The 21,465-nt window shown below is 49.1% G+C and overlaps 2 protein-coding genes across 7 annotated transcripts in view; one reads left to right on the top strand and one right to left on the bottom strand.

The window, feature by feature from the left end:
- Positions 1-20,041, top strand: part of NOC2L (NOC2 like nucleolar associated transcriptional repressor) — a 60,051-nt gene extending 40,010 nt beyond the window's left edge. Inside the window, exons 16-20 of one of the 6 annotated variants that reach the window (XR_003254854.1) lie at positions 2,194-2,329; positions 13,108-13,278; positions 16,145-16,388; positions 18,007-18,052; positions 19,622-20,041. Coding sequence is in view for 2 of the 6 variants with exons in the window: in XM_026074002.1 (XP_025929787.1) it covers positions 2,194-2,329; positions 13,108-13,278; positions 16,145-16,290 (453 nt within the window). In the remaining 4 variants the exon portion in view is untranslated. Of the gene's footprint in view, positions 1-2,193; positions 2,330-9,636; positions 10,527-12,511; positions 12,693-13,107; positions 13,279-16,144; positions 16,649-17,840; positions 18,053-19,621 lie in introns of those variants that run through there. The other 5 variants (XR_003254853.1, XR_003254855.1, XR_003254856.1 and 2 more) reach the window with 5 other exon arrangements.
- SAMD11 (sterile alpha motif domain containing 11) overlaps positions 18,743-21,465 on the bottom strand; it is a 130,465-nt gene continuing 127,742 nt past the window's right edge. The window contains exon 13 of the mRNA XM_026074004.1: positions 18,743-20,320. Coding sequence (XP_025929789.1) covers positions 20,072-20,320 — 249 coding nt within the window. The 3' untranslated portion in view covers positions 18,743-20,071. The remainder of the gene's footprint in view (positions 20,321-21,465) is intronic.

Raw genomic sequence — 21,465 nt, 5'->3', positions numbered from 1 at the left:
CTGTTTGCTGTTTCCTCTGTAGGGATTATGACACTTTCAACTTCAACTATTTCCTGGTTAGGCAATGCCAGACTCCTATTTAACTGTTGCTATTGCTGAAGAATGATAGCAACCAAGGCTGCCAGACAGGAACCCTGCAGACAGCATGACTCTTGGCACAGAAGAGGGCCCAAAGGTGCTGCCTGTGACTGTGGGATTGCCAGAGTTGGCACAACCTTAGTGATGATGTGCCACAGCGTACAGTCCTGAGCTCTAGCTAGAGTGACCACCTCTGGGACATCAGAGGCCTTGATCAAGACAGARCTACTGAGGGAGGATGTGATGGTTGCGGTCTTGGGCTGCAGGAAGTGCCCATGGCTCTCCTTGAGGCTGGGGTGATGGCAGTGTCACATGGTTGAGGCACTTGCAAAGGCAAGGGCTGTATAAACTGAAAGGGATCAGATTCAGAGGCTGTGCCTGTGATCACAGCCTAACACTGGGTTAGAAACATAGCTGCTATGGTTTAGCTTCTGAGATCTTGTGTTTTATGTCTGGAGCCCCTCACTGAATCAATATTTCTGGTGCATTTCTTCCCCTCCTCTCCCCCTCCCAAAAAAAAGGTTACGGGCTAGAGCAAGTGGGAGGAATGAAGCATGTACCTGCCTTGTCCACCAGAACTGGCAGGAGCTAAGGAAAATGTTTTCATCCTATTAATTCCCCTTCCCCAAGATGGAGCTTGCAGGAGCTCAGCCACCCTGGGAAAGAGAATGGTTAAAGTATATCATTAGGTCAGCTGAGGGCAGCTGTTTGGCAGTGACTCTGAGGTGCTGCTCCTGCTGGGGTTTGCTTCCTGAGTCTATTCTCTGGCATGCAAAGGCTGCTGTTTGAAAAGCCTGTCATGTGCTGCTTTCTTCATGTGTCTTCCAGGCACAGAGACAGCTCAGCAGGTCTCTGCAGGGGCAGCGGGAGGAGAGGCCTCTCATAGTGGAATAGAGCAGGTGGGAAAATGGTTTAAAATTAGGACCCTGCAAATGGTAGTTGGTGCTTTGCTCCCCTCTCCCCTTCTCTGGCCAGCTTCTGACTTTCCATCCTAGTGCTGCAGGTTATTGCTTGTAAGTGCTCAGCTCCCAGAATCAGTATTGCCCAGCTGGGGACCATAACCATGAAAATGGCTGGGAGAATTTGCTGGAATTGGCTGCAGGAGCAAACGTGTGTGTGTCTCTATCTCTGCTGAGAGCTGCCTTTCTATATGGAGTATGCTTTGCTGCTGCTCCTGCTGGGGGAAGCTCATGGGAGGGTTGAAGTGACTGTGGTCAGAGAGGAGTGCATCGAGGGGTGGTCTGATGGGTGGGAGAGAGCAAATGAGTTATTAGTCGCAGGGCGAATGTTTCCAAGCAGGCTAATGTGTGCTAATGCATGAGTGCTTCCCAGGAGGTGTGCAGCCAGGCACAGGCAACGGGCAGCTGATGTTCAGAGAGCACTTGGGATTTAATTTGCATTCCGATTATCTTCGTCCTGCTGGCATGAGGCCTTGCAAGTAAATCCTCCTCCTAATCCCCCTCCGGAGAGGTGTAAAGAGCAGTGAGGTGGTGTCGGTTGCGAGTACTTAATGGCATTGATATTGGCTGTGTCTGCAGCAGCAAGGCTTGGCCCACTGAAGTCCATAAGGGCTAGCAACAGGGGAAGCTGTGGGGTAGACGTATCTTAAGCATCTTCAACACCTTGCCATTTAACTGTGCTGAAATCTGCAGCCAAATAGAAGGTTATAGCTGCCACAGATTTTGCCATTGGTGCAGAACTGCTGCTTCAGAGGTGACCAGCACAGTCTGGCTTGATTGTACTTGGCTGCCCAAGCTCATATGGCCTGCATGGCTTTCTGTCCAGAGATCTAGGACAGCCAGCTTGTCATGGATGTCTTGCATTTTTAGCCATGCCAAGCTATCAGTAGTAGATGGCTCATTAGCAAAAGTAGTTCATTGGGTGAAGATCAGTAGAGCAGTGGTGCTTTGCACACATCATTCACCTTTGTAATTGACTCACAGATGTGTCTGTTGTTCCCCTACTTGGCAACAGCCAGACACGACCCTTGCCTCTTGGCCATGTGGCTTGCACATACAGAGCAAAGCCAAGCCCCTGTGTTTAAGCTCAGCATCGTATGTTTAAAAGTACAAGCTAAGGTTGCTCTAACTGTTGGTTTGGGTTTTTTTTTTCTAGCTTGAAGACTTGAACTTCCCAGAAATTAAACGTAAGAAGCAAGATGAAAGGAAGGAGGAAGATAAGAAGGAATTCAAGGACCTCTTCGAGCTGGACAGTGACTCTGATGAGGAAACTGTTGGATTCCCTGTGAAAGGTATGGGACTGGGGCTGGGCATGTGTTCTCCTTGCTCAGATTTCTCTATGGTGCGGGGCAGTACGGCTCTACCCCAAGGGAGATGTATGTTGGCCATGTTTGATTCAAAAGATTTAGTGACATGGAGAAAGAGCACAGCATGATGATGCCCTTTGGAGACTTTTTAAAGTGGCAGACAGAAGCTAGTTGGGAGGCTTTCATCTTTCTCTCCCTCCCCTGCTCTGTCACTCCAGCTCATTTTAAAGCCTGCATTAGTCTTTGTTTCCCTACATGACCCATACCCTCTCCTCCCCTCAGCACCTTTCTTTTGTCACAGAGACTGACCCCAGCCAGGGAGCTGGAGAGCCAGGGAATGTGTGGCTGAATGTAAAGCCTGTTCTCAAAGGCTTCGGAGAAGTAGCTCCAGTTCATACTATAGTTTTCCAAAGAGTCAAGTTCTCCTTGTGCTCATAACCGGTGCGGGTTCTGGGCAGTAGCCTGACCTTAGAGAGTCTGGGGTGTTTGCTGTCCTTTTCCATAGTGAGTGGAGGTGCAGAAATGCATGTTTCATTTCCCCACCTATAAAGTAGGAATAAGAATGTTGTTCTACCCGACAGCATGCCAGGACCTTCTCTTTACACATTATTGCAAACAATGAAACAATGGCTATCGCAGGGGCTGGCTACCAGAATCTTTGCTGCAGCAAGGGTTATCCTCTCTGTGCATGTACTTACGATTTATTTATTTTCTAATGACTGACATTGCAAGTATTCTTGATGAGCCAAGAAAGTTATGAATCTCTAGAGAAAATGGAGTGATATCACTCACTGGCTGTGACCACGAGGGGGCCACAGTAAATTGTGGAACCTGCCTAAAAAGTTCGCCGTGTGGTTTGGAGAGAAACTTAGATTGTCTTTTTGTAATTTGGAGATTTTGAGATATTGCAGGTTTTCTAAACGTGTTGTCATTCATATCCTACTAGGGAGACTTGCAAGAATGTAAGGTTTTCCTGTTTTGGGGGAGATTTGATCTGCAGGTAAAGTCCTAATCTGTCACACACATTGTGAGGTGTGAGGGTAAATCCTGGGAATTACCACAGAAACAGATGAGTGTTGTCTCCTCACAGGTGTCTGATACAGGAGGAGGAGGAAATGGTCAGAAAACTTATTTGACAGCTTGAGGTTGAAGTCAGTGAATTTTTGTAGGAAGGATAGCGAAAGTGAGGACATGACCCAGCAAGATACCGAGAGATCAGTGTCATATCCAAATGGGTTGCTGAGATATCGCCTTGAGATCTGGGGTTGTCCTGCAGGCTGAACAAATTAATGCCTTAGAAGAATCCCCATGGCTTCTAAAAAGGCAGGGATAGCTGCAGTTCAGGAAGCAGGTTGCTAGGAGCCAGGGAAACCCAGGGTTTCTTCCTGGACCTCCAAGCAACTGGCTTTAGGCATTCTTGGGAGGTTCCTTGGGCTGCTGGTCCTTACTCAGGGATTCTGGGAATACATGAGTATCCTAAGGTGAATGAGGCACATATGTGACAAATGTTATTGATGATACAAGATGAGGTCTAGGGCAGTTATCTGGCTGATACCCTACTTACGCAGGTCTTACCTTGGTTCTGGTGCTTACCTGCTCACTGCAGAGTACGCTGAATGTAAAAGTTTACAGCCTACATGTTAGGCCCGGCTTTGCCCCACTGCTTGTGTGTGTGCTTATGACATGTGTCTGTGAGGTTCTTTGGCCCCTTGTGAAGAGAGTGCAAATGAAGATTAAAGTCCATGTGATATCAAAGGGCTCTCCCTGCTCTGTTTGCATGAGTCCGTTCACTGTGGTATCTAGTGACTGAGCATGTATCAGCACTGCGGCAGTGTCAGTAATGGCCTTGCCTTCCAGCATTCCTGGGTCAGCTGCCTCTCCATAGCCTTTGTTCTTAGTAGGGTGTTTTCTGAAGGGAGGGAACAGGCCCTGAAGGCCACTTCCATCTCAAGGAGCAACTTTGCTCAGCCCCCACCATGAATCCTGAGGCTCTGGGTGGAGACAGTGGAGCACTTGGTCTGTACTGTAGTGTAGGGTGAAGTCCCCTCCAGGCAATGATGTGACTGCACAGTGAGAAAGGGACACAGAACAGGGAGGCTGGGAAAAGTGCCTGTGTCTTGGGAGATGCATACAATGTGCTCTTGTTCTTACTCCGTGTGGGGTGTGAGATGTTCCCAGCCATGTTCTGCATTCAGTAACTGTCAGGGTTGGCTGCAGATGCAAGTCAGAGAAGCCAGTGCTTCAATTTGCTGCAGTTCCCTGTGTTTGTGGCCATTGTTCTACTGGGTGGCCAAATGCAAGGGAATTTGGGAGGTCCTGTGGCTACTGTGGCCTGGGCGTTTACTTTTTTACCTGTGAGGTTTGAGGGCATAACAATCTCCTCTCCTTAAATATGGCAAAAGGAGAGTTTGGGACAAAGGAAGGACATTGATTCATCTTGAAGCATTCAGGCTACTTAAAAACATAGCTTCTAACCCTTACCATCCCCTTCCTCAAACTCTCAAGCCACAGAAGTAGCCTGCTCTGGCTTGAATGTGGGGACTGGTTGACTACAAGGATGGAAGAGAGAGTAGGACCCCTGAAATCGGCCTCAAACTACTTCTAAGAGAGCCATGTTGAGCAGCTGATGGCAGAAGTCTAGACAGGAGGAGGAGACTACCCTGGACCTTCTAGGAGAGGAAAATAAGAAATGTAGCTGGGACTGCCTGGTGATGCTGACCTCTCCGTACAGTGACAGGGAGAGGCCGGATGCAAAGCAGGCAGGTGTTATGAAACTAACTGTAGCATTGGCATGTTGTGGGAGTCTGGGAAAACTCATAGTCACCTCTCCAAAACAGAGTGGCAGAGAAGGTCTGGGCAGATCAGCTGTTCTGACGCAGCACTGCTTCCAGACATGGGCAGGAAAAGATGGGGCTGGTAGGCTGTGCCCTCCTTGCTCTAGGAATGGAAGCAGGGACATGGTTTGGGAATGCTAAGGATGATGGGGGAGAAGAACAAGAGGCTCCCTGAAAAGCTCAACCACACCCAGAGATGTGCATGTTCTCCTCATTAGGCTTTGCAGTGGCACACAAAACTGTTCAGTGTTCTTACCAGAAAGAGCCAGTTCCAGAGCTTTACCTCCTGGGGATGTGTAGGTCTCTGCAAAGAATTGGGAGGGAGGGAGGAACTTCTGGATAGGAAGGAACTTATTGCCAGAAAAGTCCCAGATAGCTAGCTGCAGAAGTCTGGCTGTAATTCATCCTCCTAGGCTACCCCATGGGTTCTGTCTGTGGGGACTGTTGCTCTGATCTGGAAGACTTCCTTCCTCCTGATCATTGCTACCTAAAAGTGTAGATTTTAGAACTTGCAGCTGGTGTAGCGTCATTGTGGCTTTCTGGTGAGATGTGGGGATATGGAGCATAGTGAAAACACTTCCCATCCCTCAGCAACCAACATATTTGACCTGGCAAAATCTTTCCTCTGTTGACAGGATGTTCTTCTTCCTATTTGTGGTTGTTTTGGCCAGTCAGGTCCTTGGCCAAATTCAGAGAGTAGAAAATTGTTAAAAGCCAGGAAATTACCAAGTTCGTGTTATTTAGCTGCTGTTCAACTCACCCCCCACCCCCCACACACCCCGCTTCTTTTGATTTTTATTAAGTGTTGCATCAGTGAAATGTTGATTTCAGTTCACCCTGTTTCTTTTCTCTGGAAAAGGGTAGACCTGGAGAGCAGCTAGAGTTTTTGAATTAACCATTGCTGGCCAAAGCATCTCGCTCATTAACTAACTTCTATCTCAAAGGCCTTTGTATTTTTTAGAGCAGAACAGGCTTCTGAAGAGCTCTTTGCAATCAGTTTGAAGAAGTCTTAAAATGGAAAACAGTCAGTAAAGGGAAATCTGTTTTAGGGAATGAAAAGGGTAGGTGAGCCTCCCCAAGAGGAGTTGCATGGCTAATTGACACAAATGGGTGAGTCCGCATAAGCCTGGCCCTGAAACATGCATGTCCTCTTGTCTTTGCTTGGGGGGGGAGGATGGAGTGGAGTGGAGGAGAAGTAATTGAGGGAAGGGATGGGCAGCACTGATGTGAGCCGTAGCTGAGTCAGCTCACGCAGGATGCAAAGCTTTCAAACTTCCAGCTGACCCTCTGAATTCACCAGGAACTGTTTAGAGTTGATCACATGTATGGGTGGGCAGGATCAGGTCCTTTCAAGGCCCCAAGCTTGTCCACATAAAAAGCAGATGTGTTTAGAAGTGAGTTGTGTACAGATAGACACATGCTGTATGTGCTGTTGTCATGGGCTGGTTTTACAGTTTTCCTAAGCTTTAAGCTTTGCAGAATGAGCAATACAGTCTGTGCCCTTGTGTGTTTGTGGTGACTGCAGAAACAAGACACATTGGGACTGAGTGAGTCTGAGCACTTTTTTGTAGCAGCAAAGATCTCCAAGGCAACATAATGACTGTCCTTTGTCTCCCAAACATTTTTGGAGTCTGAGCCTCCAAATGAGTATCTCCATCTCTCACGCACTCTCCTGGTAACCTGTGCCTCCAGGGCCCCAGACATGGACACTTGGTGAAAGCTGTTTTGCACTTCAGGTCTCTAGTTTCCTTGTGGAGAAAGGTGTGTAAATGGAGGTTGGAGAAACAGGGTATGAATAACCAGCCAGGATGTGGCTTGCCACAACCTGGTGTGGATGTTGGGGCAGAGTCCTTAGCTGGAGGATGATACAGCATCATCATCTTCCCTGAAAGGTATCTCCAGCCCCTGGAAGGGTTATAGTATGACATGGACATCTCCAGCATTAGCTGTTTTGGGAGATGGTCTGTAGCCCCACTAATGTGGGCAAGGGAGTGTTCTGAATAGCCAGCTCCAGGCATGGCCAAGAGCAAGGTGGCAGGCCTGGGGTCAGTGAAGGTGCCTCAGGGCCATCCTTTTTGCCCTGTCCCTTTTGCACCTTCCCTGCTCCGTACAGGCAGGAAATGAATGGCATGTTTCTCCCAAAGTAGTGGGCGTGAGGAGCTCCCTGTTCTCCCAGTTTCTGTCACTCCTCATTGCTGGAGGGTCAAGGGTAAATATTGAAAGGTGCCCCTGCACAGGAGAGGAGGGTAATGGGTAATGTGCAGTTCCTGTTGTCCTCCAGCAGCACTGGTGCAGTTGTGTATTACCTTCCATCCTGCTCTGAGGGTGTCCTTCTTGTCTACCTTCACCTTTACCACAATCTCCAGCTGTGCTGTAGCAGAGAGAGGAGATTTGCTGCTTCCGGCTCCAGGCGCTGCTGCAGGAAACAGCCACGAGCAGTTTGGTGTTTGCAGCTCACCAGCCCTTGGCCCTGCTCTATGCTGTTCCCAGATGGGAACCAACCACCCCCACTCCCCTCCCACTGGGGAGCAGGAGCAGCAGCAACATCTGGTAGATTCACCCCCTCCAGAATCCTCCCAGAGCAGTGTCCTGCCCTGAGCAAGCAAGGAGGGGCTAGTGGGGACTGCACTAGTGTTGAATAGGAAGGGATCCTAAAGCAGAAATTGGGGAAACTGCAGCACAGGTCAGGGAGGAGATTCAAATGTGGTAGGTTCCTATGGGGAGAATCAGCTTGTACCTAACATTATGGCAGTGTATTCTTACAGGGCAAGTGCTCCTGGAGGTCTCAGTGGGAGCCCAGAGTGATTCAGAGGAGAGCGCCAACTCCAGCCAGATGTTACAGCCTTGAAGCTTTCTTCTCTTCAGCTTCAGGGCAGAGCTATAATTGCCTGTGTTGACAAGAGGGATTAGAGGCAAATGCATAAAGATGCAGGTGCAAGGCTAAACACCTCAAGAGTTCGTGCAGTGTATGGAGCTACCAGGGAAGAGTATTCAGTGTATTCAGGGGAGGGGAGGTTACAGGGCAGTCAGTGGCTTAGAGACATTCTGAGCTGAGGATTGCAAACAGACCACTTTGTTTGATAGCCGCGGATGGTTGGTTCACCGGATATACCTGATTCTAGTTATTATTTTGGCTTCCACAACATCCTCTGGTAATACATTCCACAACTTTAACTTAAATATTATATGAAAAGGACGTTTTCATTAAGCCCACTGCCCAGAGAATTCACTGAGCAGCCTCTTGTGCTAGCTACAGCCATCAGCGTGCCTTAATGAACCATGCAGGATCCAGGCGTAAGTCTAACTCTTCAGTCTTCTCTTTAGTTCTTCTGAATCATAAACCCTGTTTTGCAGTAGGCCAAAGATGAAAAGCTGATAGTAGGCCATCCACTCCCTTTGTCCCGGGCCTCCTTACTAGTCCCTCAGGTCCTGCAGGATCCAGCAATAGCTAAGCTCTCTGATCTTTCCCTACCTTAACCTTGGCCTTAACAGTAGGTCAGAGGCTCACAGCAGCCAAAAACCTGATAAGCCATTTGTCTTTAACAGCAGCAGCCCTTTTCCTAGCTCTGTAAACCTTGCAGTAACCAATAATAAAAGCAAGGTCTTCAATCTCTTCTTTCCTAAGTCCGAACCCTGACTTCAGCATTTGCAGTAGGCCACAGAGCCATGATAGCAAAATGYGTCCTATCCATGTGAATCTTCATTCTTGCTTCTCGGGCCTTGCAGAATCCGTTAATGGATGAATCTCTTCTGAATGCAGCTCCAATTCCAGTGTGAGACTACCAATAATAAGCCATTTTGTTGTCTGGTGTCACATTTATAAAGGTCTCATTGTTTTTCTTTGTGGTTCAAGCTGCTAGCTTTGTCAGTACCAGCACTTCTGTTTATTTTTAGGGCCTTCTGAAAGAATGGGGAGGATAATGCACAATTCTTAGGAATGAAGTCAGTCAGTTCATCAGCACAACTCTTTATCTGCTCCTTTCAGAACCTGGAAATTGGGAGTGCTGGCTAGCTTTCTGTCAGTGCATCTTGCATTGCACCGGGAGACCTCAACCAGGATCAGTTTTGGGTGGGTGCTGCATAGACCACTGGAGAGGTGTACTCTTTACTCAGAGATTTGGTCTGATTAATTGAGACATAAGCACCAGAAGGGGGAATGACATGTTGTCACAATTGGAATGGGATTTGAGACAGGAACTTGAGCTCACATCTCTAGGATTCCAGCATAGTGGTTCTTCTACGAGGCCACGCTGCCTGCTGGCCATCTGTCCCTTTGCTTCATTTTGGTCTGCACGCGATTGGAAATTGTGTAGGAATAAATTATAAGCAGTGTATTGATGCCAGCAGCAAATATGGCTGCACAGCAGGAAAGGGAGGAGAGAAATGAATTTGCAATTGTTTTTTCATCTTAGGATCTGAAGGGGGATTCCCCCTACTCCTGCCTTGTGCTTTGTGCAGGTGGAGCTGAAAGCTGCGTGCTAATTTCAGCAGGATTGGACAACCCCTATTCCCCTTTCCCCGAGGGGTCAACAAAGGCGGTGAACGCAAAGAGTTCTTCACGTCAAGGCGAGCTGCCCTTTGGAATGGAGGCAGGAGAGACCCCCTTTGCTTAGGTCTCTGCAGGGTCCGAAGAGGGAGGAGAAACAAGTTTGCACGTTTCAGGAGCGACCCAGACAGCAACCATGGAAAGAGCCAGGGGCTGGCGAGGAGAGAGTGTGGATTTGATCAATCGATGTGTAGAGGTGGGGGTGGGGAAGTTCATGCATTCCTCTCATTTACCAGCTGACAGATCTCTGGGAGGAAAGGCAGTTGCTCCTGGAAATTATTAATGGCTTGGAAAGAGGTGCTGGACTGCCTCGTCATGAGGCAATTAAAGGCGAGAGGGAGTGTGGCTGCAGCGTCTCTCTGGGCCTGGGTGTAATGAGTGATCTGTCCGTATTAGGTGTTGGTGTGCCTCTAATGAACTTGAACAGCTTTCTTCACTTATCCCTCACGTAATCATATTGCATCAATATAATGCCAGGCTGGTGGGGGCCACGAGTGTGGAAGGAGAGATCAGACATTTTCATTTGCTAACAGAATAAGCATGGCCCTTCTCAATGGCTAGTTTCCTGCTGTGTGCAGTCAGCTTGAGGATCCAGAGGCAGAGTGAGGAGGAAGAGGGGAAGCACTGGATAACTGGAACACTGTAAGCATTGTCTTCTCCAAATCTCCCTTGTCTGGTCCATCTCTTGCCATTGGTTCCTTTCCCTCTCTGCTCCTGCTCTCCCTTGACTGCAGGAGGGCTCTGGCGTGGCTTCTGAGAACATGGCTTTGAGGTTCTGATTTGGCAGATGTAATTGTAATGTTGGTCAGGGCCTGTCAGAGGCACCTATGGGGCTCAGGTAGCTGGCTTTTGCTGGGCACCATTGGGATGTTCACAGTGCCCCATGAGGAAGCCCTACTGCTATAAACTGAAAGAGAAGGTGGCTTTGGGACAGGATGCTGCTGTGCCCAACAGCTCGGCTGCCTTTGGGAGAGCATCCTCAGATTGCCTGTCTCCTTGGCAATAAGGAGTTTATCGTGGATCTTAGTCTGCCTTGCTTTGCCCTGTTCTGACACAGAGGGAGAAGAGCAAAGCTGAGGCTGCTGCCTTTGTCCAAGAGGCCAGAGAGCGCGTTCCTGGGAGGCATGGCACAGCAGCCCAGTAGGTAAAAGCCAAGCCTTTCTGAAAGGATTGCACTGTCCCCTGAAATCTCTTGAGAAATGACCTGGAGGTGAGGCTTGGAGCCCACCCTCTGCATGGTGTGAGTCCTGCCAGGTGGGCTGCAAGCAGAGCATTTTCATTCCCTAGCTCATGCATCCCTGCTCTCAATTCTGCCCCAGCTTTGGCCTGCTAGAGTTGTCCATGTGGTTGTGGGAATGAGTGCAGGCCGTACAGATGCTCTTCTGCCTCTTCTGCTCAGCGATGGTGAGTGCTGAGCAGAGAGGAGAGCTGACGGCACTTCAGGCTCTGCAGCAGAAGTGGCACAGTAGCCATGGGAATGGTAAGCTACTTTATGCTTCCGTTTACCCATCCCTAGAAAGAGGATTGCCTGTTTCCCAGGAGGTGGCAGGCTGAGTTCACTGCTCTGCCAGTGCTTGGTCATCTTGGTGCGTGATAGGCCCAAGACACCCAGTGGATTCCAGGTTATGGGGTGTCACCTTGGGAGCCTGCCACTTGGGAGCCTGATGGTGTTTCCAGCTGCAGCAAAGGGATTCAGCTGTTGATGAGGAGATAAACATTTGTGACTTTCCTTTTGAGGAGCTAGTTTGTATCTGTAAAACCTCATTGAAAATTTGGAGTGCTGGAGTCCTGTTGATACTTCCGCCTCAGAAGATGGCAAGCTTGAGTTCTTCAGGAGATTGCGTTGGAGTGTTTGTGCCTGTGTGCGCTGGTGGAAAGGGAGGCAGGGGCTGAGATTAGGGGAGGAGGAGGGCAGGAGGCTGGAAAAGCTTAGTACAGTCCTCCTAGCGGCTGCTGCCTGTGTCATAACATGTAGGAATGACCCAAAGGCCTCATATCCAGTTCCCACCCACAGCTGGTTTCTGTGTGTACTCTCAGAGGAGCTGGGAGCTGGTGCTGACAGTGCTTTTGCTAGTACTGCTTGATGGATGGGAGCATGCCCCCCTCAGTCGTTGCCTGGGCAGCAAGAGGCTGCTCAGGTGCCCATCAATATGATCTCGTGCAGTGAATAGCACTGCAATCCATCTCCTGTGGAGGGGATGCTCTCTGCATGGCTGCAGGCACATGTGAGAACTCCATGCGTTGAGATGTAGCTTCCAGTCCCTGGGGGGGCAATTGCACAGAAGCTGTATGCTGGCAGAGCTGACAGATTGGTGAAAGGAGAGCGAGCAGGGTGATGATGGGGAGCTGAGAGCTAGCAACCAACTTATTAATGGCTTTGTATCCAGTTCAGTGACCAGCATAGGTCAGCTGCTGAGGAGGGAGGATGGGGCAAAAAATAGATGCCATTGTGGGGCCCAAGAATCGCAATGTGAGAAAGATGTATAGACAGTTTCCAAGCAGAGAGTCTGGAAGTGTGAATAAGTGACTTCTTCAGCAGCTTTGTGAGCAGGAACAGGCAACCTGCAGCAATGAGCTGGGCTTAGCTCAGGGGTGATGGCTGCAAGGAGGCAAGAAGAGGATGCTGGTTCTTCTGCCCCATCTATACAGAATTTGTATTCTATCATTTAAATGCATGGTGACTTGCACCCTCAGGAAGAGGGAGAAGCACTCCTCCACTGACATGAAGTCAGTGTTAGTAAAAGGAGTCTGGTTCCAGCAGCTCAGAGGCAGATGCTTTTCCCACAGGCCAGGCATCCAGAAGCTCTTCACACTTCCTCCCAGCCTCGCTTGGAGGCTCTGGCTAGCCATCTGCAGTGATGTTGTTCCTAGACCTTTCTGTTGTGACTAATGCAGGGAAAAAAAGGTTTTAGAAGGATGCCCTGAACCAGAAGGTCTGCCCAGAGCAGCTACGTACGATCACTGAGAGGTGGGTATACACAGGCACTGTTTCTCAGTAGAACCAGTCATGACTTATTCCTACTCCTCATTCATGTCTGTTCAGTAGGCCTATTTTTTCTCACTGTGCTGTGCTCTCAATCTTCTCCTAGCTTTCTTTTCCTATCTCTGTTTGCCTTCTGGCCTTCCCAGCCTCTAGCAAATGCCTCTGAAATAGTATCCTGCTCTGGGCCTGGAGCTGGGCACCTCCAGTGCAGGGGGACATGGCTTCTGGAGAAACCTGGCAGGAAAAACTGTCTGCTGAATTTCCCCTTTAGTGCGTGTAGGACTGTACTCCTGAGGATGAATGCAGGGATGGTGGTACTTTGCCCTTTTTGTACACTGCCTGCATGCATGCTTGAGTGCTGCTCTTTATAATTCCATTTACATAGTAAAAATAATTACAGGTAAAGCCAAGGCCAAGCAGGCATCAGGAGCAAAGGAGAGTCCAGATGACAGTTCAGAAGCAAGCAGCAAGGAGGACTACGGAGAGGACGACGACGATGATGATGAAGAGGAGGGAGAGTACGAAATCGAGGAGGATGAGGAAGAATTGGAAGAAGACGGTGACTCAGATGGTAAGTAGTGCAGCTGGGCAAAGGGGAAGGGCAATACTGACAGCACTGGTTGCCAAAGGCTCCTTTGCAGTCTGAGGGCTTCCCTACAAAGGAACTGTCTCCTCTTTCCCTGCTTGCTGTTCTGAGCTGCGGGGTGTAAGGAGGGATTTTTACACATGCGCATAGCCTGGTCAGGGAGACCTTGCAGTTCTGAGTCCATACTGAGAAGAGAGCGAAAGGGTTAAGGTCTTTGCAGCCCTTGCTCTAACAAGCCACCAGTCCCTTTCATCTCTTCTCAGAGGCTCCCTGCAGAGAGGCTCAAACAAACTCTTGAAGTACATACAGCCTACCCCAACAGGGTACAGAAACCTTGCTTTAAGGCACTGCACAGGTTACGCACGCATGGGGAGGGGCACTTCACATTTCATCTGAGCAGTGCCCAGGGTATGGGGTGCTGCAAAGGTGTAACCCTTTAGTTGCTGCTTCTCAGCAGCCCCTCCGAGGACAGGACTGGTAGGAGAGCTTGTCCAAGCCCTGCATTCATCCGGTGTTTCTGCACTGAAACAGTTGGTGGTATTTGCCAGGATGTGTACAGGCCCTGCTAGAACCAATGGCTTCACTCTTTGCTGGTCCTGATCACTTTTGCAAGTTAGTAGCTGCTGCCCAGAGACAGAAGCAGTAAGGGTAGTGGGTGTCAGCAGGAGAGGCCACCAACTCAGCATGCTTCTAGCAAGGAGAACAGCTGTCTAAAAAGCTACTGAGAACCTCCCCAGCTGCCAGCTGTGTCACCAGGGCCTTGATAGAAGCCAAACCAGGCTTTGCTGCAGCTGAGGAGAGAATATCTTCCCCTTCTGTCCGTCACACAGAGCCACAGCCAGCTAGAGAGCCTGCTCAGCACCCCAACAGGGTGCAACTAACCATGTTCAGCTCAGTCCTGCCTGCGCCTGCCAAGTCACTCTGCTGCTAACTTAGCAGAGGCAAGCTGGGCCTGCCAGGAGCTTTGGCTCCTGTGGTGTTCCTTTGCCTTTTTTTCTTTTTTTTTTTGCCACTTGCTTAGGCCTGTGTATTAGAGGGCCAAGCCTCCTCTCGTCTGCATGCCATCGGGTGTGATATGTGGTTGTGGGGAACAGCCACACAAGCGCCTGTGTGCAGGCTTTCTTTACTAGTTTGGGGAGTAGGAAGAGCAGGAAGAGGGAAGGAGTCCAAGCGAGAGCAAAACCCAACTGATTTAGCATGGCAGATGGCTGTGGCTTGGCATACACACCCAAGCCTCAGTGCCCAGAATAGATGAGTATTTGATGCATGTTCTGACAATGCTGTAAAGGATAAGGAGGGAGCTTTTCCCCCCGCTGCCTGTTGGAGTACTCAGACAAGCTGAAGGAAAAGCACTCGTCCTTGGTGTCTGAGAGAGTGGGAACTCTGACCTTCCCCTCCTTCCCCCGTAATGGCAGCTTCCGTCCCTCTGGGCTGTGGGAACATGGAGTAAAGCCAGTGGAGACTCTTGGTGCCTGGACACACAGCTGTAGCAGGAGTGATGTTCAGGGCAGGATGCTCCTGTCCTATGGCACTTTTTCAGCCATCAATCAGGCAGGGCAGACAGGCAAATCCTCCCCTCCCAAGTCTTAAGCTCTGTGCGTTATGCATCCCTGTTGTGTTTTTTACCAAAACACACATGCACACAGCCTGGTCTGGCAATGGAACAGTGAAAAGCTTAGGTCCCTGGCTGCTTCCCACCCTCCCGCAGGCCAGACTCTCAGGAGCTGTGTGATACCCAGCTGCAGCTCTGCACTAGCTGTGTGCTCTTACCAGCCCAGCGCTTTAAGCTTAAATCTATTGAGGCAAAGGTCTGTGCTTCTCTGACCTGAAACAAGGAGCTCATTTGTGTTTCTCCAGCCCAGTAATGTTTCTTACCTTTGGCTATTGCTACAGGTAGATCTGGACTCCAGGCACAAATAGGTTAAATGTTGGTGAAGAGAGGAAAACATTGCCCCTGCTCTCAGTACCCTGAACAGGCAGTTCTGTAGTCCTGGTGCTTTGGTGTTACCAGCAAGGTGTTGAAAGGTCTGAATTGTCCTGAGCATCCAGCCTAGTCTGGGCAGCCAGAGCTGGCTTTTTGTCCTTGCTGGCGAGCGGGCTGAACTGCTGGAGCCTGGCAGCTGATCCGGGGAGTGCTTTGGAGAGGAGAAAAGGTAGCCGCGTTCCACAGCCGTGGCTCCTGCCCCCTGCGTCTCCAAACCTGCGAGAGGCTGAGGGTGCAGGACAGGAGGCAGGCACTGGTGCTGAGCTGATGGTTTTCTAGCCGAGCCTAAGCAAGAGGCTCTGCAGGGCTTCCTGGAAGCAAGGTGACAGAAGCTCGAGTCACCCTTCTGGAATGAGAGGGAGGGGCACCGGCAGTGGGGACATGTACAGTCCTGCATGGCCCCTAGAAACCAGTTCTCCCTTGTGCTCTCCACTATTGAAATGCTATTTCAAAGGGAGGGGGCTTGTGGCTCATTTTGCAGTTGGAGTCTTTTGTGGTTACCTACGACAGCCATTTTCTGTCAGATCCTAGCACCGAGCCTGATACCTCTGGTGAGGCAGACAGACCTGAGCTGTTAGGGCTGCAGGTTTGGAGACACTGCCTACCTTGTCCCTGCAATTCTTCCCGTTTCTCATTTTTGCCTCAGGCACAACAGTTAGTTAGCTTTCCACTCCCATCTCCCCAAGTGCTTCAGAGCCAGTGCTGTGCTGAGCACCCTGCAGCGCTCTCCTACTGCTATCTGGGAGCTGCAGCGGCGCCGATAAATTAATGAGTGTCTGGGATTAATTAGCAATGAGTTGCCTGCACCTGCCTCACTCTCTCTCCCAGTAAAGCAGGATTTACACCTCTCACTCTTTCCACCCACAGAGGAAGCCAAGGAGGCCTCACAGGTTCCCCAAGGGTCACGGAAGCAGAGACGCTACACCAGCGGGATGTCACGAGCTGACCTCGAACAGCTAGCCCAAGGAGAAGAGGACATTGTAGAGGACTTAGCTTTCTCTGATGATGACTGAGAGCCTTCACAGCCACCCCTCTAGGAATAGCCCTTACAGAACTGCTGCCTTCTGGATTACTCAGCTTTCAGCACCTGGAGCTGGTTCTCAAGGAGGTGGTAAGAGCTGGGGACAGCTGGGGGGGGAGGCCAGTCATAGGTGCCTCCAAGGACTTTCTCGGTGACACAGCAAAGACGCTACTTGGACTTTGAAGCTTTTTCCAACAGCTATGTTTATGGTAACAGTAAAATCTGTGGTCACATCAAGGCCAGTAAAACTACTCAGTGAAGGTAATAAAAAGTCCTTATTAAAATCCACTGCTTTAAATAAAATAGGGTTCAGTTTCAGCTCCTGCTGGGAGCATAAAGGAGCTGACCAAGGGGAAGGACGGGTTATTTAGCTAAGGGACCTCCTGTCTGTTAAGCCACCCAACCATGTGGCCCCCTCCTTGCGGGCTGTGCTGCCATGCACATCTGCTAATCCCTCCCTTTTGCCAGGAAGTGCTCAGTGATTGCATAGAGGGTTCAGAGCTTTGTAGCTTCCATGCAACTGGAAGCCTTTATCAGTCATCGCCATCAGAAGCAGCTCAGTTCAATCGTACATGCTCACTGTAAGTATGCTGCAGAAAGTTAATTTTAAGTGCCCTGAGATATTGGAGGGGTGCAGGGAATGCGGACAGGGAGTAGGAGTAAGGAAAGAAAAGCCTAATAATGTTGGTAATATACTTTCATTTTGTGCTGTCTGCTGGATTTGCCCCGGATACATTCACTTAGCAAACCAAGGGATGACCAGTTTGAGCCTGAGTTTTGTAACAGACCTACTGTTATCCATTGGGGCATAAAATCTCACCCCTTTCTAGGGCCAAGCCTAGCTGCCAGTGCTGGTGGTGAACGCAGCTTTGTACCATGAGCCCTGCAGAACAGTAGTGCTGAGTGCAGGCTGTCTTGGGCACCTCCGCCCTCGTTATTGCCTCAAACCCAACCACCACATCACTTAGGCAGCTTCTTGATGAAGCCTGCAGGTCCTCATGTGTTTTCTGTAGTAGTTGTGCTTGTGGAAGGATATTGTGTGGCTCAAAAAGTTGGATAAAGGCAATTTTGATCTGCTGGCAAGATATAAACAACTTAGCTCTTAAGAAAGACTACTGTTAGTTTGCAGTACTGACAGCTAGGAAGCAGACTGGTTTGGAAAATAAACTGGAAATGGAGGGGATTTGCTGAGAGAGGTAGGAAAAGTTAAGTATTCTTAGGGCATATCTGACAGAATCACTCCTTAGAATTAACTGTGCATTGCAAGGGCATCGGTCTTTGTTAATGCAGATTTTTGGAAAAGAAGATGGAGGGGCAGAACTAAACAGGATCTTTGTTCTTCTCTGTCACCGTTCAGTGAGGTCACTAGCTATCTATCTGTCAGCACTAGGGGTGGCCAGGCTACCTGCACAGACTTGTTCATCTCTGCCTTCTGCACTGCCTGCATGTTTCCCTCCAGGCATTCTTACTCCTGCACACTGCAAGAGTACAAGAGGCTTTTTTAGAAACATTTTAGAAGTACAACGTTTCCTTTTTTTGAAGCTGCATTTTCATGAAGTCAGAAGAACCACAGCTCAGAAACATGCCTTATTGCAAATAAAAAGGATCCAGAAAACCCAAATGTGCTGTAGCCTGGCTAACATGCTCCCTCTCGCCTGCATGTGTAAGTGATAACAACTCAGAGATAGTTATGCTCTTCCTGTCCTAGACTGAGTGCTGCTCCTTTCCTGCTCCCAGACATCATTACTGCACAGGTAATTACTGCTGCGTACAGTGTCGTGGGGTGTTTGTTTCATTCAGGGCTTTTGAACTGCAGTTACAATAATTACTAGACATGCCCTCCCAAACTTGCGCCAAGACACCCTTTGTCCCATAAGGGGGAGGAAGAAACCTTAGAAAATAATGTCTTTTTTATTATTATTATTTATAGCCTACTCTCAGGGGCCAAAGCTCCTGCTGTTTCATTAGGGGAGTTGGAAATGCGCAGGACTCAGGTTGCCTACTGCAGGTAACCAAGCCTGTGTCTTCAGGCAATTTATATATATGAGAGCCTGGCATATGATGGCAAAAATGAGAATTATAAGGCCCTCCCTCCAAGAAAGAAAGTTTAAACTTATCTTTTCTTCCAAAAAAGAAAAAAAGAAGTTGCTTTGTCTCCTTTCTCTCACTTCTTAGCTGGGCAAGATGATTTCTGGCATTTGGCAACGGTGAACCAAACCTTAGAAGGGGTTTTAGGCTGGAAGTGTAGCAGCTCCAATGCACCAAGAGTACCAGCATCAGTAGTAAGGCATATGGGTCCAAGTGTACACACAGTGAAAGAAAGGAAACTTTTGGGGCATAGCAACCATATGCATATGCAAGGGCTCAGGAAGCTAGGTACCATTTGTAAATTAAGTGTTTTTCTTTTTTATTTAAATTGATTGCTGGAAAGCATTTTATCGTGATGTGATGGATAATGACTTTTTTTTTTTTTTTTTTTTTACAATATAAAGAAGCTAATGTACCACCAAGCTATTTTGTAAGAAAAAAAACGGTAGCACGTGCAATGTTTAAACAAAAGAAAGAGAAGGGGGGGGGAGAGAGAGAGAGAGAGAGAGAGAAAAAAAAAAGTACCACATGTGATTGTTGCTCACAACTGTACAAGTCACAGGAGGTCACCCCCAGGAGCTACCATCTCATTCACAGTAGTAAAAACTCTACCCATTGTTTATAGCCTGAATCCCCCCAACATCCTTCCCCCGCCCTCCCCCGGGCACACACAGGTATCTGTCTCATGGTCCACAGCAGGCCAGAATGTGCAACTACATCCACCTCTGTAACAAGGCTTTAAAAAGAACAGAAACAACCGTACGAACAAAAAAACCCAACTGTATAAAGAAGTCCGTTGTACAYGTGCAGGAGAAAGGGGGCCACACTGGAGACCTGTGACCCTTCATCCCACCCAAGCACACAGTCCTTATTTCTCATCTTCTTTAAAACAAAATATCTAACCAAAAAAAATCCTCTGCAGGGTTGGAGCATAGTCAGTCCATTCTCTGTGTGCGCTGAAAGGGACAAACATGCCAGGGGAGAGGGCAGCCCCCAGCCCGTGGGACAGCACTGAGCCGCCTGTGCCGTACCATCCGCACTTAAGTAAACATGGACCGGAACTTGCCTTTTTTTTCTTTTTTCTTTTTTTTTTGTCTGTCTTTGGTATTATTTTAAAAGTTGCTAGAGATGCATAGACACCTGAATGAGGAACTGAGTACAGTTTCCAGGGAGGAGGAGATATCAGGGAAGGAAGGGGCTGTTGGTTTCATTTTCCATGGGTTTTTTTTGCTCAGGGGTGCTGAGTACCACTGGGAGGAGCAGTGTCCCTTTCCTTTCCCTTCCAGTCTGGAGTCACACCCAGAGGTTCTTGAAAGCCATGTTCCTTTGAAGGCAAAGAAGAGTGTTCATTCCCTGGCTGCAGCTCTCCGCCTCAGACAGGTGAGAGGTGTGGAAGGGAATGAGAGTGCTACCATCGTCCTCCAAGAATCGTTTTCTTTCTTTCTCTTCACTTGCGTTGTCTCAATACATCTTTGGATAGTTTTCTTTTCTTCTTTCCTTTCCTTTTTACAGTTTAAAAACTTTTTTAAACAAAAAACAAATGCACCCAAAAAACTAAAACCCTCCCTTCCTCACTCCTATGTCTCACACTGCTGAGGGAGGCTCTCCTGGTCTCTCAAAATGCGTTACCTTCAGTTTGTCCAACTGAATGTCAGTTCCAGAAGCAGTTAAGAGCTGTCCTGCAGTTAAGATGGCAGTTTTGTGGTGTCGTTGATCCCAGCAATGATGGAGGAGTTTCCGTTTTCCTGCTTTGGTGAGATGCGGCTGGCTGAGGGAAGGCCACTGCTGAAAGGGGAGGCCACGCTTCCCGTGGAGGATGGCCGGAGATCAGCTGGGGGCAGGTCCCGCTCCGGTGGCCGCAAGCCGGGAGGTTGCAGGGGGAAAGCCATGGGGAAGCCTGCCATGTACAGAACTCTGCCCACCCTCTTGGCAACCTATTAAAAAATAAATAAATAAAAAGAGAGATGAAATAAATGCAAGGGGCAAAAAGGGATGCGAATGTGCACAAGCTGTCTTCAGGAACCCACACAAGCTGCAAATCCCTGCCGCATTCCAGGTTTTGTACTGCTAAGCGAATGGAGGGAGAAGGGCTAGGTTACATCATTTGAATGAAGAGACGCCCTTCCCAACCCATCAGCTAAACCCTTTGTGCCTTACTGGAGAAGACAGAGAAGATTTCTTCCTCTTCCTTTTTCCTGAAAGACACTGTTTCTGTAATGGTGCTCCCTAGCTCCACCACGCTGGGCACTTCGGTGTGCGGCACCAAAGTATAGCTGGAGCTGCAGGATCTGCCTGAGGTCATTTCACAGGCTAAAGGTGTGCTGGGACTTCTAGTGCAGGCCCTGCTCCTGTGCTGTGTTTTGTGTCTGAAGCCCTTGCAGAGCCCCGGGGGAAAGAAAGTGTGCAACTCAAAGCTGAACCAAGTCCAGCCCCTGATCTGAAATGATCAGAGCTCACTGTCTCATAAAGGGATTACGGAAACTTGGAGCCTGTTTACCTGGCTAGATACGGCTGGCATGGACTACTGTGATAGCGTTCTTCATCCTTCATGGAGCCAGTGGCGATAAGCAGCAGTTCCCAGGCCACCTCTGCTATACTAGGCATTGGGATCACTGCTGTCTGGGTCTGCCCTCAAGTGTCAGGTGATGATGAGGGCTGCCAGCGCTATTAGTCCCTTAACAGACACCACCACATAGACACGTCCTTAGCGCTCTTCTGCTAACCCAGCCTGAAAACAACCCCTGAGCTGTGTGCGGCGCAGTACATGATGCCCACTTTTGAAGAGCAGGAACTGCTCTAATGGGAAGGGTGGAGGAGAAGGAAAAAAGCTGGCTACAGGGTGGCTGCTGTTAACTGCACAGGAAACTATACGCTTGCAGCCTCTCCCTTCTTCCAGTGCCGAAGAAACCTCTCCTGAAGCACTTCTCACCTCCCAGCAAGGGCCAAAGGCCTCACAACTTTCCAGCACCTACACAGCTGTTTCACATTTAAGCTTAAACAAAAACACAGGCTTGTGTTCAAGCCAGACAACTGGGGCATTATTCAGTTAGCAACATCAGTGCTTTGCCGTGCTCCCCCC

The sequence above is a fragment of the Apteryx rowi genome, unplaced genomic scaffold, assembly GCF_003343035.1.
Source record: "Apteryx rowi isolate R43461 unplaced genomic scaffold, aptRow1 scaffold_38, whole genome shotgun sequence".
NCBI lineage: Eukaryota > Metazoa > Chordata > Aves > Apterygiformes > Apterygidae > Apteryx > Apteryx rowi.
This window is presented reverse-complemented; position numbering and strand designations above follow the sequence as displayed.